Below are 15,155 nucleotides of genomic sequence, written 5' to 3' on the forward strand. Positions count from 1 at the left end.
CCAGCCTTCTCTAAGGCAGGTTTGATTCCCCCTTCTCTACCCTCTCCATATTTGTCAAAACAACATCATGTGCCTCCTTGGTCTATTTCTCCACAGCTGCCCTCTTCCCCCTGTGCTGCACAGCCTGCCTCAAGGATCGGATTCCAGGCTTTTTTTTGTTCTTATTCCAACTGGCCTCCATCCACATCCCTCCTCCCCATGAAACCACACTCCCAGCTCTGCAGATCTGAGTGGGGCTCAAATGCACGTGCACTGAGGGCCCTCCGGCCAGAGGCTACCTCTTGCTATCCCCACTCTTCCACAGTTCAACTCCCAGCTCCTTGACAGACTTGTCTTTGTCTTTGAGTAAATGTCAGATCTGTTCTGCAGTCGTGAATAGTGAAACCGAAGTAAGTCCTAACCCTGATTTTTGCAATACACCAAGGTATCTCCAGTAATCTTCAGGGAGAAGGGACATCAGATGATGCAAACAAAATTCATTTTGCCTCAGTCTGATTAAACATCAAGATCTATCACCTATCCTGGAGGGAGGGTGGGGAATTCAGTGATGCAATTTGGGGTCATTAAAATCTCACAAACCAGCGCTGGGTGTTGCAACTCCATAAAGAGTTAAAGATCCCTCCGTTAATAATTCCAGGTCCACTTCCCGTATCTGGTAATTTCAAGTCCAAGAAGCTCTGAAAGCCAATTTTACTTTTGTAAATTTGATGCCAAATTTTATGTGGGGGCACATAAAAGTTGGGTGGGGCACATAAAAGTTGGGGGCAAAAGTTGACTCTGGACTTCCTTAAATATTCATATTTCTTTGCAAAAGTAATGAAATGCTGCTTCAGACTACACTGGAGGGTTGTGTGACATTTGTTATTTGTACCACATTACCTTCCCAAAGTCCCAAATGTCCTGAATTTGGAAATTCATCAGGCCCCAGAGGTTTCAGGTCCAAGCCCACAAGGCTGCACTAGCCCTGGCTGAGCCTGTAGTGTGTGCCGGGCACCATTCTAAGCAGTTTCAAGTTAGCATCTCCTTTGCCTTCCTAATGCCCTATGTGAAGGGGACTATTCCTTTCCCCATTTTCAGCTGAGGCTCAGGGGTTGAGTAACATTGCTCATGGGACCTGAATCAGTCAACATCTGTAGCCAGACTTGAACTTCAGTTCTGTCTGCCTCCAGTGCCCTTGCTTGCTCAAGCTCCCATGCTAAACAGCTGCCCCAAAGTCATGTGGCATTGCCTTTCACCTTACGTGGACGTGAATGGTGCATTGAAATTGAATAGTTCACTCAACTGATAAAGTAAAATCCCCCAAGTAGAGAGATGCTGGTCTGTACATAAAAATGAGCTCCTATACAGAAGGCTGGATTTGGCTTTTCAGCTTACTCAAGCGTTTGTGTCTCATCTCGCATTTAGAAATAACTCCTTTAGAAAAATAAGATCTAGGCCCGGTGCGGTGGTTCATGCTTGTAATCCCAGTGCTTTGGGAGGCTGAGGTGGGGGGATCACTTGAGCCCAGGAGTCTGAGACCAGACTGGGCAATAGAGTGAGACCCTGCTTCTAAAGAAACAAACACACAGACAAAAACCAAAAAAGCCCCCACCCCCCGCACAAAACCTCAAAGATCCAGATTCAAATGAATGTCCAGTTTTTCCATGGTAACCATTATCATCCATGCCAAATGCAACAGATTAGTAAATGCCATATAATAGGTAATTCGTGTTCCTGAGGCTCAGCTTGAGATCAGCAAAACTTGGGAAGTTTGCGTAGCCTGCTGGGAGTGAGAAACGTGTTCTTCCCCACCACTGGGGCCACCATCTGTCCTGTAGCCGTCCCAGCTCTTGCCTCAAACACTCGCTTTTTTCTTTATTTTTTTTTTCTCTCCCCTGGAAGAATGACCAGGCCTGAGTTCTTAGGTCTTAGAGTTAATGGGGAGAGGCCATAAGAAGAAACAGAAGGACTGTTGAGACCCCCAGCTTGGAGGCCTGGAAGAATACCAGGTAGAGAACAGAGTGCTAGGGAAAGGAGTGGAGTGAGAGTGCCGGCGAGTTCAAGAAAGAGCAAAGTGAGATCCCCAGTCTGCAAGGCAGGGATGGCCCTTGGCCCTTTCCCCTTTCCTATCAGGCTGGGAGTTGTCCAGGAGGGTCAGGGCCTCGAGCAAAAGGAGCCCACAAGGCTCAGAGGTTGCACAACTCCTATCAATCTCATGGTGGGCACAGGGTCTGGAGGGAGTGTGGCTTGTGTCTGTCCTGCCACAGCTACTGGTTTTTAGAACCACATCTTAGTCCCATGAAACAGATCTGGGAGCACAGGATCAGGAGGTAGAGTCATCATGACAGCAAACCCCTTGTCAGCGCATACTTTATGCCAGGCCCTGTTCAAAGTGCTTTAGATGTATTAACACACTTAATCCTCAGACAACCTATCATCACCTTCATTTGTAGAGGAGGAAGCAGTTAAGAGGTGACAGTGGAAACACCAGTCTCCAGAGGCAGTGCCCCATGCATGGGAGTATGAGTGTGGGCTCTGTAGCCAGATTACCTGCTCTGGCCCCAACTTGCTGTGTGACTGTGGGCAACTTTGGTCACTTCTCTGTGCCTTTTCCCCCAACTCCCAAGAGAATGGTAACAGCCTCTGCCTCTGAGGATTAAAATGAGAGGAGGCAGGTGAAGCACCAGGTCCCATGCCTGGCCCCTGGGCACAAGCCAGCACAGGCTGGAAAGGCAGCTCTTGGTGGCAATAGCATTTCCCATTTGGGGACCCAGCTTCTTGTCTCTGCTGGCAAAGGTTGCTTGCCCCCTTTATTGTGCTCCTAGCCCCAGAGAGCTTGACTGCTTGGTCTTTCTCCTGAACACTTTCTCCAACCCCACCTAGGTAATTGGTTGAGTATGATTTGCATGACCCCAATCATTAAGAATTCTCCCTCTGAGCCAGCTGATCCAGCTCTGGGACAACACAATCAGTCTGCAAAAAAATGCACCCAATTGAAGACAAAAACAAAACAGAAAGGCTCACAATGTTAGATGATGACACGTCTCCAGGCTGAGGATCTTGCCTGCTAGTGAAAGAGTTCCCGTGTTGATGCTGGGGCTTCACCGAGCTAGCTGCAGAAGTCCATGCAAACAGATGGCAACAGCCCTATAATAAAATCAAACCAAAGTGCTCCTGAACTGCAGACCAGGGCCCGAGCCCCAGGTAGCCTGCTGTGTCCTATGTGCTTTGCCTGTCTCCACACCGCTTCCCCGGCCACCCCCATGGGAGCTCTACTTGCCGTATGGTCTATCAAACGACCAACTCTCTGGTGTCAAGCACTCTGCATGGTTACGCTCCAGGAAACCTGGTTGGAAAAGACACAACTTCTGTACTCTAGGGGTTGCCACAGAGCTCTTGAATAAGAGGTCAGCCCCTGACAGGTGCTTCCCTTGGGCCAGGTCTCTGGCCAAGCACTTTATGATATCTCCTCCTTGACCACTCTCCAGAAGAGGGAGGCACAGTGGGAAACGGAAGTACTGAGGACAGTCACAGAGAAGCTTCCTGGAGGGGATGCTGCCTGAGCCCTAAGGAGCTGCAGGTGTTGGACAGGAGAGAAAATGTGGGAAGGGATGACCAGGCCCAGGGAACGGCCCTGGAGTACAGGCTGAGACCAGATAGCGTGGACCAAGTGCTGCAGGCACTTCTGGGTAATAGAAACAAAGTGCAAGGCAGGGCCTGATGGATGCTGAAGGGCCCAGGAGGCTGGTGGGGCCAGCTTACGGGCCTCTGGGGACATCTGAGCAAGTGTAAAACATGATCAGGTCACTGTTTTAGCAAGACGACTCATAGAGCAGTGGATGGATTATTGGGAGAGACCAGTTAAGGGTCAACTGTATGAATTCAGATAAAGAATCAAGAGGACCTGAACTTGGGCAAGGATGAGAGGAATGGGAAGGAGGGATGGTAGATGGCGACTGAGTATTCTGTGTAGGCACACATGTGACCTGGCCCCACTGAGCCCTGCCTCCTGGTATTTACACCCTCATGCAATCTCCTCTGGCTTACATCTAATGAATAGAATACAGCAAAAGTGGTGGGATGTTACTTTCCAGACTAGATCATAGAGACTGTGACTTCTGACGTGCTGGCACTATCCCTCCTGCCTCTCCCCCCATTACCCTGCTTCACTGGCACACTCTCTCATGCTCACTCAGATGAAGCCAGCTGCCATGTTGTGAGATGCTCTGTGAAGAGGCCACGTGGCAAGGAACTGAGGGAGGCCTCTGGCCAATAGCTCATGAGAAACCGAGGCCTCAGTCCAACAACCTGCAAGGAACTACTTCCTGCCAGCAACCACGTGAGTGGGCTTGGAAGCAGATCTTTCCCCATTGAGCCTTGAGATGACTGCAGCCTTAGGAGATACTCAGTCAGAAGACTCAGTTAAACCATGCCAGGATTCCTAACACCCAGAAATCAGGATGTGGGGTAACGTATGCATATGGTTTGAAGCTGGTGCTTGGGGTAATTTGTTATGCAGCCACAGATAACTAATACAGGCAGCGGTCACAGCAATGAAAACTGGGAACCGTGATAGACACAACTCAGGTTGAGTCAGCTGCATTTCATGATTGAAAAGCCTGGAGGAGATGATGGAGGGTCAGAAGTCAAAAGTAATTTCAAGAAGAGCACAGGCTGTGGAGTGAGACCACCTGGCTTCAAGTTCCTGCTCTGTCCCTTGCAAACTATGTGACTCTGGGCAAGTCTTTCAACTCTCTGAGCCTCAGTTTCTTCATTTGTAAAATGGAGATGATGAGAGTGACTACCTTACAAACACCTGTCTTTTTCCTGTCACGACCTGCCTGAGTATCCAGCACACTGACAAACGGCATGCTGAGGTTGCTCAGCAAAAGTTTGCTGTGGCATTTCTAGAAGACTTAGTGTTCATCATTCTGCCAGCAGGGATAAGATTTAAATGCTTCAGCGCAATTTCCTTACATCATAAGAAGGATTCACTAGTCTTTCTACATGGCCCAGTGCAGGGAAGGCATTTCTGTATTCGGACTTGTCCCACCTGGCTCCTTCCACCGGGAGCACGTTGTGGGTGCAGCTTTCCTTCCAGGGAAGTTAGGTGACCTGAGCAGGCACTGAAACCATAACCTTGGCCTTATTAACACTGTGCTTTTAACCACACAGGATTAGCTGACTTCAGTAGACTTTTTCAGAATCATTTCCACTCTCAGAGAGAACTATAGCCTGGATTTACCCACCAGAGCCACATATTGGCAGCATGAAGCACAGTTGTTATTTCCAAAACCAAAGAACACAGCCAGATATGAGCTTGTTTTACCTGTCTGGGCGGAGCAGGCATGGAATCTGAGGCCACTGATCGCTGAAAACGCTGGGGTTGCTGCATCATCTGCTGCAGAAGGAATGATGAATGGTCAGGTTGCTGCTGCTGTTGCTGCTGCTGCTGCTGCTGCTGCAGCTGCAAGGTGGCAGTGGCTGTGGAGGAGGCAGTGGCTGAAGAGGCCTGTGTTGGTGTCGGCTGCTGCAGGTAGTGGAGCAGGGAAGGCTGCCTAGAGGTGGCAGGCATGGAGGGCATCTTCTGGGGACCCGGCTCAGAAACAAAATGGGACAAGGGCTTGGTGTTGCCAAAAGTAAATGGCTCTGTGGCTCCTGGGCTGGAGCTTGCCATCCCCTGCTGCATGATCATGCTCAGGGTTTTGGATGAGTTGCTGTTCATGGGCTTAAAGATCGCATTTGCTTGCTGCTGCTGCTGCTGCTTCTGCTGCTGCTGCTGTTGCTGTTGCTGCTGCTGCTGTTGCTGTTGCTGCTGCTGCTGCTGGCTTAGAAGATTACTGGTGGGAGTGAGGCTTCGGATCAGGGAGCACTGTGGGGTGAAGGACTGCTGTGGCAAGCCTGGGCTGGAGAGCTTCTCTGGGCGATAGGGTGGGGACGGCCCAGGGTTGCTGGCGGGCAGAGCAGACATCAGGTGTCCTTGAGGGGTTTTGATGGTAGAGGACACGAGGTTGGCAAGAAGGGAGCTCTGAGGGCCGAACTGCGGCTGTTGAGTGAGAGCAGGGCTGAGGAGCTTCTCAGGAGCATAGGGCATGGTGGGCCCCAGGGCAGCATTGCTGCTGGACGTCATGCTTGACAGTAAGGCATTGGGAGAGCCTCGGAGAGTGTTGCCCGACAAAGTATTGGACGACATGCAGGACACCATGAGGCTCTGGGGGCTGAATGGTGGGGGTGGTGGCGGCAGTTGTGGTGGTGGTGGGTGTGGCGATGGCACCGGGCGGTAAGGTGGAGAGAGTCCTGGAGGAGGCAGACCAGACCAACTGGCGGTGGGCCCTTGCTGCTTCGTAGCAGACCCCTGCTTGCTGGCTGCCAGTGCCTTCAGCTGGTGGGCGTGATGCCACTGAGGCACTGGTAAGGGGGGCAGAGCAACAGGGAGCATGGCCTGGGCCTGGCTCTTGGACTGTGCCATTGAAGAACTCGGTGACACTATCTGCTTACTGGTGGAAGGAATCGAATAGTTGATCCCTGTGGAGGACGGGATCTGAAGTGACATGCCAGTAACTTGGCTGCAACTAGAAGCAAACTCCTTGCTGGAAGCCAGGCTCTCCAAGTGTGACATCTGAACCGAAGGCTTGGGAGTTGCGCTTACGGTTGCCTGGGGATGATCTAAAACCAGTGGCTCTTCTGGCTTTGTCCCCAGTATCTTCTCAAGATCTAGCTCATTTGGAGAAGGGTCTTGAATTTTGGTGAGCTCCTCTAGCAGCTCTTGAAGCTCCTGGTCTACAGCCGGCACGCTGTTGATTTTCTCATAGTAAGGAACAGCAGGCCCTTTCAGTCCCACTTCTGTAGTCTGTGGTACCACAAATGGTGAGCCCATGATGTTGCCATTCATAGGGCTGTTCTCGAGCAGTAACGACTGGCCAGCCACTCCCATAGCCGCAGGGCTAGGATTCATTGTCAATGGAGGGACCTGCAGCTCTGCACAGGCAGTACCAGGATGGGCACCTGGGCCCATTGCAAGGGTGACATCTTCAAGGCAAGGCCTCTTAATTTTATTAGGGTAGCCCCCATCAGCCATGTCTGGAAACTGGAAGTGGTCTTCTTCTTGTCTCCTCTTAACAGTTCCCTGTGAATGGAAGAGAAGAGAAGAGGAGAGGAGAAGGGAAGAGAGGTGAGACACACACACACACACACACACACACACACACACACACACACACACATACACACACACACACACACACACATACACACACACACACACACAGAGAGAGAGAGAGAGAGACAGAGACAGAGAGAGAGAGAGAGGAATTTTTATAAAGGCTTGGCATATTAAAGCTAATAAACAGGAAACGTGCATGATAAAACAGACCTCTCAGTTTAAAGACTTATAGTTGTGAAAACTATAAAATACAGCCTGTCTTTGGAACCATAGTGCTTATTTCTTCATTACTATGTTTCATTTAAACTGTCTAATTACATTTCAAATAAGGCATTATGTTGTCTGTATACTAAAACGGGATAGAACATTATGCAAAGGGTAATCTGCCCACTTCAAGGAGAATTCAATAAAACTATGCAGAAGTTACTAAATGAACCATGCGGCCAAAGGCAGGCATTGGAGAGAAAACTAGAAGTAGCTAAATAGTTTTAATTCTTACCTGTCTACAGACACATACATTTTAACAAAGGAATACCATAGTATAGACTTGAACTTTTAGGTTGCCTTCTTGTCTTGGTTAAATGCATCAAGCTGCAGTGGTAAAATAGAATACAACAGAGCCCTTACAGGAAAGAAGCAGATCTGGATGTGTTTTCTTGGGGAGCTGTTTAAAATACTGTTTTGGGGAAAGCACAAGTTTCAGAACAGTCACTGTAGGCATCGTATTTGTTGTTCCACTTATTTTTACACACACACACACACACTGCTATGTGTACACAAAAATAATTTGGAAGAACCTATACCCAACAATTTGGAGTAGTCATTTATTTGGGATGACTGGCAATTCCCTTTCTATTCTCTTCACTTCTGCTTGTTTGTCTTTAACGAGAAGGACTAGTAATCCAAAAATTTAAAAAGGTATAAAGTTATCTAAATAAGAAATTTCCTCTGAAGATGCATCCTCAGGTTGGGGAGATATCAAACAATGAGAAAAGGTCCCAATCTGGGATCTGAACCTCAGGGGAGCTGCCCACCCTTTATAGAAGCACAGCCTTTGGGAACAAAGCAAACTCACTAGCAATGTGAGACCTCCTACTCTTCATGGCTTCATACAGTTATCCATCGCGTTGTGTTAATGACCATGACCTGTATGTTAGCAGGTAACTGGGAAAGGAAGTGGGGGCAAAGGAGTATGTGCAGGAATGATCAAAATAAGGAAAGGAAGAGAGGGATCTGGAAACCACCTGAATGCCGATAAGTGAACAGGTGGAATTCTTTTAAAGCTTCCCCCCCCCCCCCCCCCCAAAATAACTCCTTTTCAGCTTTGGAAGTTTCACTAGGACATACAGTACTCATCCTCTGATGTCACCTTAAGTTTGGCTCTTCTGGTTTGATGAGCTTGTAGCCCACTAGGAGCTCAAGGCATGCATGGGGTCACTTGCCAGCACGATAGGGGGCATGACTGTCATGGCCAAGTGAATATCAAAGTAGATCCCCAGGGCTGTATGTCTCAGGCCTTGCTGCACATCAGAATCACTTAGAAACATCCACATTCCTGGGCCCTCCCACCACAAAGTGACAGCTTCATCCAGGGTGTGGCCCAGGCATCGGGAGTTTTTCCAACAGCTCCATGACTGATTCTCAACAGAAAACCACTGGCCCAGAGCAAGGTTGGAGGCAGCGTGGCATAGGACTCTGATCTTGGCCTTGCCACTGAACCTCTCAGAGCCCAGTTTCTTTATGTGTAAAATGAGTGTAATTACATTTCTTTTCTCATGAAGGTGCTCTGACTATTAAGTGAAACAGGGCACATTGTATGACACCTAATAGCTCCTCACTAACTGGTACCTGGCATTTTAAAGGGCAGGTATGGAAGGGTTCTTGGAGTCCAATTCCCTTCTTAAAGACAGGGAGGTCTCTGAGACCTAGAGGGGGGCAGGCCTTCCCAGAGTTGCTCAGCCAGAGGGCAACGAAGCCCAGGTCAGATGCTGGGCCCCTCCACCACCACTCAACTGCCTCCAGACCCACTGCCTTCGCCATGTTGGTGGTAGGACACTGCATCGCCCCCACAGAAGGGGCTTGCCAACTTGAGTGAGAGGACTTGCACACTTCTTTGACTTTTCTTTTGAGATGCCCACAACCCGAACAAGGGCACTTCAAGGGACAGCTCTGTCACCAAACTCATCTGAGGTCTGAATACCATGGGTCAGGAAGGAATGGGTTGGAGAGGGGTGGAGCAGGCACAATAAGAGGTCTGAGGCCCATGCAGTCATTCAGTGCCCACTTTCCCAGGAGCCTGACTGGGCACAGCACCCATAGTGTCCCTGAGCTGGCCCATGGAGCAGCTCACTAACTGGCCCACAGCAGGTGCTCAGTAAATGGCAGTTGAACGAATCAATGGACAATGGAACATAAATGACCCAACACACAGGGAACTCAGCCATTTACTCAATCCATTATGGAGCAACCTACAAACTAGCCACTGTGTCCCAAACTGAAATTGTGTTTCTTCTACATTCTCCCAAAGAATCCAAAGAGATCCAATAGGTTAAAAATAGAAATGTACGAAATAGATCAATCAGGGATGATTTCGTGTGGGTTTGACATAAGGATCCCCCGCAGGGAGTCTGAGCTGGCAACAGTCAGTCCCAACGTGCTGTTCATGATGTCTCGAACTGCAAGACAGTTGTAACAATGGTGAAGCAATGCAGAGCCAGGCAGGCCAAGGAGGGGTTGGGGGTTGGGGAAAGGAGGGGAGGGTAGGGGCTGTGAGGGGCAATGGTCTGGCATCCCTGCCAGGTGAGCCTCTGAAATTTGCTGGCAGCTTCTATGGGCTCTCAGAGCCTTCACTTAATTGTTGGTCACCCTTAACCTCTGGGAGTAAGGTGCAGGGATGGAAGAGGCAGGGCATGACCACCAGACACTAAAGGTACCAGCTGGGGCCACTGGCAAAGGAAAGGAGGCTGCACCTCTCCTACATGAGAGCCTGTGTACACACACCTTTTCCAGCACCCATCAACTGTATCCCAAGCAAATGGTCCCTGATCAATTCCAATTCTAGAAACCAACTGACTACTCAATAACAAAGTAGATCCCAGCAGGGCGCCACTGCTGGAGCGGATGTCACTTTTGCTATGCCAAGTCTGTGGCTGGACAGCTGCTAGCATGTACACTCACTGAATGTTTCGTGAGGATGCCTTATAAAGGGGGCAGGCTCACCTGGCTTTTCTCAGGGGTGGGGTTGAGGTTGCCGACTGAGGCTGCTGTTTTGGCAGAGTGGCAGGCTGCAAGCCTTTTCTGAGCTTTCATTTTTCAATGGACTTCAATGAGACTCCACTTTGTCAGAGGCCAGGCAGCTCCATGTTTTGGATTTCATGGAATGAGCTTTCAACGGTGAGCCTGAAGTACCCTGGCTGAATAGCAAGAACACCAGCCAACCCTAAACAAGGCCGAGGACAGGCGGCTGTGTTTACACGGAAGTGCTCAGCCTTGCTGTAATAGCATCTGCTTTCACCAGACATCAGTGAGGCGTGGAAACCTATTATCCAGTTAATTTTGCCCCTAGATAAAGGCTTGCTTTCGTGTCTCCTCTTTCGCAGTCCCATGATCTGTTACTCATCTCAACTGCAAGAAGTTGGCTGGACTTTCCCCTGTGCCTAGTGCCACACTCGTGCCTTCACTGGGTCACCTGTGCCTGTGGCTGATGCCGCTGAGGTTTTGCCTGCCCGGACTGGGTGTTTCTGACTAAATCCCACAGCCACCATTTTAGATCAAGGGCAGGAGATAGCTCACTGCTCCGGAATGACCTCCCCTCCCAGCATCCAGGTTGGGGGCGGATGGTCCCCAGCCAAGCTCCCAGCCCTTTCTAAATGAATCTCCCTGCTTCACCTATGTGCTTTTTTCCAGTCTCTGTGGTCTTGATGACAGCAGGGTATTAGTCCTAGCTATGCCACAGCTCCTACTTCCTTCAGGCCTCTCCCTGTGACAATCAGTAGACACTGGCAGGATTTCTACAGAGCATATCTCAAGCTTCTCTTCTTATAGAAAACAATATGGGATATGATTTGTTTTCAGACAATTAGTTAAGGGATAAGGACACTGGACCCCAGACGTCCCCACTCCCAGCTAGAGCCCTCATAGGCCCTATCTTTGGTGGCAAGGAAGGGGGAGGGAGTGAGTGACAGTGCCCTGGCATCTTTCAGAAACGAATTCCTTTCTCTCCATACATAAGTGCCTGCAGAGCCCCATTTCAGAATCCGGCAGACAAAGCCACCAATGTGATCCCCATGACCTTATAAACATTCATTAAAATGCATTTCAAGGCATGTGATGGCCTCCCCACCCCCTAAATAATGAGAAAACAAAGGTTTCCCTTCTGATAGAGACAAGTTCGGCTCTGAAGTCAACATTATTTCGGGTTCTGTCTGAACAATGACATACGGCAACTCTTCCCTTTCTATATTTCTAGTCCAGAATGACAAAAAAAGGGGAAAATTTCTTAGAGAAGGTAGAGGTGATAAGAATACAGTCCATGTTCATAAAATGAGCATAAACAGAGTAAAGAATATAACTTATCCAAAGAAGTCTGGCAGGCCGTTATAAATGCTTAATTTTGAACAATGTAGCTGGAGGTTTAACAGGGACACCAATAAAAAGGCCAGCAAAGGGTATGCACTCTTCCTATTGGGCAGGAAGATAAGAGGTCAAAGGTAGCCAGGAAAGAGAAACTCAGGGAGCCTCATTTTCCCTCCAGAGGGCACTGGGCATGTAGGCCCTGGGCAAAATTGTCAAAAAGGTGAAAATCGCCTGTGGCTTATTTAGTTTGCTCTTTCTTCACTAGCACCTCACCAGTTCAGCTCAGGTCAATTTGCTAGTCGGTTTTCCTAGTCTCTTCTCTTACATCCATATTCCATGAACAACTTTATTCAACATTGTTACATTTTCCCCCTGTGAATTTTGAGGCACCTGATGTTGGCCAACTAAATTAGACTTCAAGCCCTCTGAGGACAAGGATGGTCCCCAGTAGACTATCTCAGAAGAAAGTAATGAAGATGTTGTGGGGCATGATGGAGGTAGCTGTAGAATAGATAAGAAAATAATGTATCAGGAATGGGTTTGAAGAGACAAAGAGATGGGGGATGGGGAGAAAGAGAGAGAGAGTGAGAGCAAGGGAGAGAGAAAGAGAGAATGAATATGTTTGCATTTGCACATGGGATCAGATGAATATCCATGTGTATAGTATCAATGCCTGTATTTGGGGATGTGTTATTTACATGTTTATTTTCAGCAGAATATTCCAGCAAACTGAAACTGATCTTTCTGTAGAACAAACAGGATTTTGAGCATTTCCAAAATTGCAAGACATCAGGCTCTGGAGAATAGCAGGGTGGTTGGGAACGGCAGGGAACCCTGAATGCTAATGCTGATTGGCTTCAAGAGGAGTCAGTTACATCTCAGGAGCAAATCTCTGATAATGGGTGGTGTGGAGCAAGAACCTCAACCTACAAATCGGGTATTTATCGGTGTCCTTGGTTCGCCCTGAGCCAGCACTCGATGCAGGCAGATGCAGGCTGGGGTGGAGGAAAGGGCCCTGGAATGTGCATCGGAAGACTGGTGGTTAAGTCCTAGCTTCTCCGTTTGTTGTGTGGCTGTGGGCAAGCCACTCCCCTCCCTGAGGCTCAATTTCTTCTTCTGTAAAATGGGTACTTGGCCTACCATGTGTGCCTCACAGCATCAGTGAAAGGTTCCATTGTACTCACTGAGGAGAGCACTTGGGGAGCAGTAATCACTACTGATGTCATTCTCAAGGCCCTGTGTCCTCGCATTGGGCTTCTGTTGCTTTCTTACAAATAAGGATGCATTCACTAGGATTGGGGGATGGGGTGGAAGTAGGGGGAGGCAAGCAGCTTAGTCCTCACAGCACTGAACTGACAGCCAGCGATGCTGTCTTGGTGGCTGAGCCTGGAAACTCCTGCCTCCTGCTGCTTGCCACCACCTGCCACTCTGAAGGCTGCCACAGTCGTCAGCCTTCAGCCACCCTGACCTGAGGGCTGGGGCTTCAACAGGCTTCTACCAGAACTATCTGAGCAGCAGCCCGGCATGGCTGGAAGAGCGCTGACAAAGGCAGAGATGAGCAGACCTGGGTGGGCAGTGTTCTAGAACTACTTTCGCCTTTTCTGTAGTGTAAGCATGCTAGTTGGAAGAACTGACAGCTCTAAGGATGATCCTCAACCTATAGATATATATGAATTTAATGAGCTCAGAATTTGTATTGTACCATCTCCTGAGAAGAATCAAAGTGTTCTGCCATTGAACAGGCATTTGTTGAGAGCTAGCCTCTAACTCCTAGACTGTCAGAACTGCTGGGCCCTTCAAGACAGGCTGCTCCCACTCACTCATGTTAAGCCTGATGAGGCCTGTAGTCTGTTTTCACAGGAAGAAACCCTCACCCAGTCTTCTCCAAACCCATTCCCAGGTTCTGTCATTAGTGGGATAGAGATGATTACTGTGGGGAGAAGAGAAACATCTGGATGGATTTGGTGAGGCTGACCTATAGAGGAAGCAGCTGTAATAGAAGCTGAAGGTCAAAGGAGAGGGCCCTGTCCCAATCCAGATGACCCCGTTTCTGCTGGACCCAGGTTCACAAGCTTAATCTGTATTTTGCCTGAATTTGGCTAACAAGCCCAAAATCACACAGGCAAAGGGAGAAGTGGAGGCAGAACCGAGGTTGGAGGCCAATAGGGCCACAGGGCAGAGATCATTTAAGCCCAACCTTCTCACTTCTCCCTGGACTTTGCCTCTAAAGGACCTTGTGGTGTGATCTCTTGCAGGTCCCTTTCATACTCGGGTCCTCAGTTTCCCCACTGTAAAGTGAATGGGTCCCAGCTTTGGTAAGCTTATGCTTACCTGGTGCTTTCTTCCTGGGCTGCTCTTGTAGAGAAAAGATAAATCTTCTTCCTCCATCCACGAGGGCTTCTTTCCCTGGGGGTGAGAGTAGGCTGAGGAGAGCTACTTGCACACACTCTTAAAGAAAGTATTACCTGCACCAGCTCAGTGAGAGGCACAGATCAGACTGTTACTTAAATCAAATTATGAGCTTCCCCAAATACATCCATGACATTTAAATAGGGAATTACTTGAACATAGACTGTGGGGTCCAGGGTGGGGTGCGGGAGACTAGCAATGTGAATCCTGAGAGTAGCAGGTCTGCACTTGTTGGATCAAGAAAGGTGGCCTACAATTCTGGTCAAATGAGCTGTGCTTATTGACATATTCTATTAGAGAGTACTACCAAGTCACCAGTCACCAGAAAGGCTGCCAGCTCTCCAACCACCTCGAGGCAACTATCCTGAATGGGGCCTTAACAAGCCTAAGAGAGGGTTGGTTGATTTGGTACCCAAGCCAGTATTTGTTCTGCTGTGTGTCAGTCATATGGGACCCAAACCAACCCTCTCCTAGGTGCCTCACCAGTCGCTGCAGGGATCCCAATTTCAGGTTTGGTTTTTTATGGTCAAAGTCCAGCATAGACCAAAGGAAGGGGTGGTGATGATTGTGTTAAAAGAGAACTCCAAACCAGTTTAACTCTTGGACACACATCCTATCTCACCATGGTGCTTCCAACCTTCTAGAGATCATGGACTCCTATTTTCCGATGACAAAGCCCCCCACAGCAGTGCTGCCTGGCCATCAGAGAGTGCTTCTGTAACTGAGGCTGAGATCCCACTTTCAGTCCTCCAGCTGTGGCCCAATCCTGCCCCAACCACCAGGTCTGGCCTGTCCTAGGGTCTTAGGTATGGCTGCATTGTGAAATGATGTTCATCTAGTGCACTACCTCATAGTTAAAATAAATCTGTTTAAGCCACTGAGGGTGGTTCCTAGTGCCAACTCCAAGAACAGGAAGCTTCCCTTTCTTGGGAGGAGGGGCAGATGGTAAGGTGGATGGTCCAGGTCAATGGGAGCAGGGCAACCACAGTAAGTACTGGACCACAAAACAAAGACTCCATGTGTGGCTTCC

At 49.0% G+C, this 15,155-nt stretch overlaps 1 protein-coding gene across 1 annotated transcript in view; it reads right to left on the reverse strand.

The window, feature by feature from the left end:
* The window catches only part of MAMLD1 (mastermind like domain containing 1), a 139,783-nt gene that overhangs the window by 35,570 nt on the left and 89,058 nt on the right, over window positions 1-15,155 (reverse strand). Inside the window, exons 3-5 of the mRNA XM_023202185.2 lie at window positions 14,048-14,122; window positions 5,309-7,105; window positions 3,004-3,126 (exon numbers count right to left, since the gene is read on the reverse strand). Of these exons, the coding sequence (XP_023057953.1) occupies window positions 3,004-3,126; window positions 5,309-7,105; window positions 14,048-14,122 (1,995 nt within the window). The remainder of the gene's footprint in view (window positions 1-3,003; window positions 3,127-5,308; window positions 7,106-14,047; window positions 14,123-15,155) is intronic.

Source organism: Piliocolobus tephrosceles, chromosome 12 (assembly GCF_002776525.5).
Source record: "Piliocolobus tephrosceles isolate RC106 chromosome 12, ASM277652v3, whole genome shotgun sequence".
Lineage (NCBI taxonomy): Eukaryota > Metazoa > Chordata > Mammalia > Primates > Cercopithecidae > Piliocolobus > Piliocolobus tephrosceles.